The following is a 4,311-nucleotide window of genomic DNA, read 5'->3' as shown; positions in this document are numbered from 1 at the left end:
GTTGATTTGCTACGAATAATGATATAAATATAATACGAATTTCGAACTTGCGGGAAACTAAGTTAACAGTATCATTTATCAATCTAAAGTCTACTTACCACTGAAATGATAATGATTTTATTAATTTAATACAACGTATATTTATTTTAAATACATGATTTTTAAAATCAATAATGAAATTAATAAATAACACATTATTTAAATAATTGTGATTGTTAAAATGTAAAAATACATATTATTACTTTAAATAAAACCATTTGTTGTTTTTAACATATAATTAATTAAATTAAACATATTTGTAATTAAAATAATAAAGTCAAGAATTGATTCAATAAATGTTAGATTGTTAAAAATTGATAAATGTTTATTATTAATTTTACTCGTTCGTCCCGCTCGCCATTCCCTAAGGACGGCCCTGTTTGTAAGATCTTTTGGACCATGTACCATATTCTGCTACAGCTGTAACTAGTGGTATTCCAGTGGTTATTTTCTTCTATTGCAATTCTAGCCTCTTCCTTACCAGCTATTTCCATTACTTCCAAAGCTTCGTTCTCGGTGTGTTGAATTAAGTCATTGTGGATTTTATGATATGATGTATTACTCATATTAGGGCATTAGGCATATTTAAAAAAAGCTGAAAATGTGTCTAATTGTGTATACCCTTGTCCAGTATTTACAATTCTTGCCAGTGGCGTAAACTGGATGGCGCAAATGCAGCACTTGCACCACCACATCTAAAATAGGTTTTTGCACCACCAAAATATCATTGAAATATATAATATATAAACAGGTAGGTACAAAATAGTAATTTTCGTGAATGTATTAGACATTGTCATTTAAATTATTACCCTATGGGTGCGTTCCAGTTGGACGCTTTGTACACTTCAAGCGCTCATGAGCGCTACCAGTGGGTTCCACTTGGCATTTATAAGCGCTCACACTACAACCGTGACGTCACGAGATCTGAGCTCTACGTCATCGTTACGCGCTCAACAACGGTCAAATGAAATAGGTAGTGCAGCGTTAGGCTGGGGCTATACACGGCGTATTCCGCGGCGTTTTCCGACAGCCGAGCTATACAAGGCGTATCCGTCGAGCGTATTCCGCCCAATTTATCTATACAATATTTAAAAAAAATGGTAAATCCCATAATTATTGTATCAATAATATAAATATACATATTAATATATTAATCGCAATCGAATAGCACAAATTAATAATAGACACTCATCGATCGATCATTTGCACTAGTCAGTTCGTAGGAGTAGGTTTATCAATTATCATTATGCCAAAAATTACACCAGCTCTAATAATTGCCATAAATGAGGCATTGGAAGAAGAAAGAGAGAAATATGTACACAGGAAATTTGCTGTACATCCCTACGGGAAAAAAAGGTTAGGTTCAATATAATATATGAGGACTTACGACGATTTCCTGAAAAGTTTTTTAATTATTATAAAATGTCTGTAAAAACATTTGATGAACTTTTAAATACTGTGAAAAGTGACTTGGAAAAAGAACAAAACATCAAAGGTGATACTATACCGGCAGTGGAAAGGTTATCGATTACTTTAAAGTAAGTACCAATTTTTTATTTAAATAAGTACTTTATTATTTTTTCTAACAAAATCAAAATTGAACACTTTATATGCAACTTATAAAATAAAATTAAATAAATTAAAATACCTAGTATCATATTTAAACCAAATAATATTGACACCTGCGCTTAATAAAATAAAAAATGATAATACATTTTGATCTAATATTGGGGTGGCCAATTATTACTTGAGCCAGAAATTGCATTCTTAGGAACTTGCAGGCCATATTCGTGAGATGTATTCAATGCTGGCATAAATGGTGGATATTGAATTGGTTGTATGGATAGACAATATGGTGGAGTTGATTCAGTGGGACGTTTCCTGGCATATTTCTGTATAACCTGCATCAATTCAATTCTGGCATCCATTTTACTGGCGTTATCAATTGCCTTCATTCCGGGTAATAACGACAGAAGAAAATGTTTGTCGTTATCATCATCTTCTTCTGAGATTTATCCAAAACTTTCAAAAGTTTCTGTTGGAATAAAGAGGGCGAGTCACTATTTTTTCTATTGGTGTTTTTTTTTTGTTCCCAAGATCGATGTTGGAAAAGGCGTGTTCATGGATGTATCGATTTGCGCGGTTAAATCACGAGAAGGATTATCATTTGAAGCTGCAATCTCAATGTCTGGTGAATCTTCTGTATCTTCCAAATCCATAGTATTTTCCAGTGAAAATACTGAAATATTACCAGATGTTCTGAAATAAAAAAACGAGTGATGAGGAAGGGGGTTAGATGAGTTTGGGTGGTATTGATAGTGATGGATCACTGAGTGTTAATTTTTAATTCGATTATATATTATCATTTATCAGTGTAAACGAAATACGATTCTGAGTGTAATAAATAATAACGATCTATCAGCCTATTTCATAATATGTTTATCATATTATATTATTGTTATTCACTTTTGAGTCAATATACTTATACCTTGCTTTAGAACAGTGTGAATAGATTCATGGTATATTCAATTTTGGACATTAGTTTAAAAGTTAAAATTAATCTAAACATTTTGAAAACGTCATTGCGTGTTATAAAATACCTATACGTAAAATATATTACAATATATTTAATTTTTTTGTGTATAAAAAAAGTTGTGCAAAAACATTTTTTTTTTTTTAATTTTTAGTTTTCAGTATGACATAAATGTAGAATCTCATATTAAATTTTCAGCTCTTAGATATAAAAGCAAAAAAAAATTATAAATTTGTGACTAAAAAGGTGGGCAAGTGGATGTCGCTCTGCTGTATAGCAGGTTACAAGTGGGTCACTGTATAATGGTTGGTATTGAATTTTAATTCAATGATATAATATCATTGTATAAGAAAAACGATTCTGAGCAGAGACGGTATGTCAGTCTAGGTATAATACATATTATATACTTATCTAACGTATAAAAAGACAAAATTGACCTATAATAAATTCCAAATTAACCATATCACAATATACAATAAGTACTTATAGAGTGTTATACATCAAAACAAACCGTGATACTGTCATAGATATATAATAGTATACTTTAGAAGTTTCAAGTACCCACGAATAATATATACAATCACAACAAAATAACTAAAATAGTTATTCTAGGTTTTTTAATATGTAATTTCATCCCAATTTGAACTTAAAACGACTATCAAAATAAACTGTGTGAATGTTTTTGTTAGATTTTTTGGTAACAGAATTAACTACTTACGTGAAATCTTGTTATACATTTTCAATCCTTAGGTATAAAAGTTGAACATTTTATACATTTTTAACTACAAAATAATTATTCAATTTTAAATTTGATAAATTTTGTCAAAATTCGATCTTTAAATGCTTATAAAAAAAATATGTGTGTATGTATATTTTTTCAATTGCTATTGTAACAATATATCACGAGCCTTGTATTAATTTTTTACACTTTTTGGCCCCACAGATAAAACTTTATTGATATTCATAAAAAATAAAAACAAAAAAAATTAAAATATGAAATTGTCCGTAAACTGCTGAAAATAAGTTAAAATATTTTGAAAATTGTATCAAGTATAAGAATTGATAAAACAAACATTCAGTGAAATTTTCATGTATCTACAGTCATTCGTTTTTGAATTACAACAAAATAAGAAAATCGCTACACGAGAAATCGAATGAATATCCAATGTTTTAAAAATTTGAATTTCAAACGCTCATAACAATTTAATTTGACTTGCCGGTAGAAATTTCTATTTTACAAAGGTAGCTGATAATCTTATAAGTAGTCTTATACTACATTTTAAAACCTTAGATTTAAAAAGAAAAATTTTTATGAATTAACTCAAAATAATTTCCTAATTTTCGTGTTTTTTCGATATTTTGTCAATTTTTGAACTTTAAATGCTTATAAAAAAAACCCGTGACTAAGGTTTTTTAATATTTTTCAAATGTCAATGTAACAATAATATAGATGAGCTTTGTATTAGATTTTCAAGTATTTTTACTCAACAAATACTCAACAAATAAAGTTTTATTGACATTCATAGAAAAAAAAAACTGATAATATTGGAAACTGAAAATGTCCCTAAATAGTTCAAAACAAATCAAAATATTTTGAAAATTTTATCATGTAAAGAAAATGAAAATATAAGCAACCAGTGAAAATTTCATGTATCTATAGTCATTTGTTTTAATGTTCGACCAAAAACCAAAATCAATTTTGCGTAAAAAATCCCGTTTTTCCTTAATTTTTCTTTTGT

General features: G+C 28.6%; 1 protein-coding gene across 1 annotated transcript in view; it reads right to left on the bottom strand.

The window, feature by feature from the left end:
- Nucleotides 1-2,108: 2,108 nt before the first annotated feature.
- LOC103309416 overlaps nt 2,109-4,311 on the bottom strand; it is a 5,637-nt gene continuing 3,434 nt past the window's right edge. The window contains exon 3 of the mRNA XM_008184766.1: nt 2,109-2,298. Within this exon, the coding sequence (XP_008182988.1) occupies nt 2,109-2,298 (190 nt within the window). The remainder of the gene's footprint in view (nt 2,299-4,311) is intronic.

This window comes from Acyrthosiphon pisum, chromosome A1 (genome assembly GCF_005508785.2).
Source record: "Acyrthosiphon pisum isolate AL4f chromosome A1, pea_aphid_22Mar2018_4r6ur, whole genome shotgun sequence".
NCBI classification, from domain to species: Eukaryota; Metazoa; Arthropoda; class Insecta; order Hemiptera; family Aphididae; genus Acyrthosiphon; species Acyrthosiphon pisum.
The sequence above is the reverse complement of the archived record's forward strand: the minus strand, read 5'-3'. Positions and strand labels throughout refer to the sequence as shown.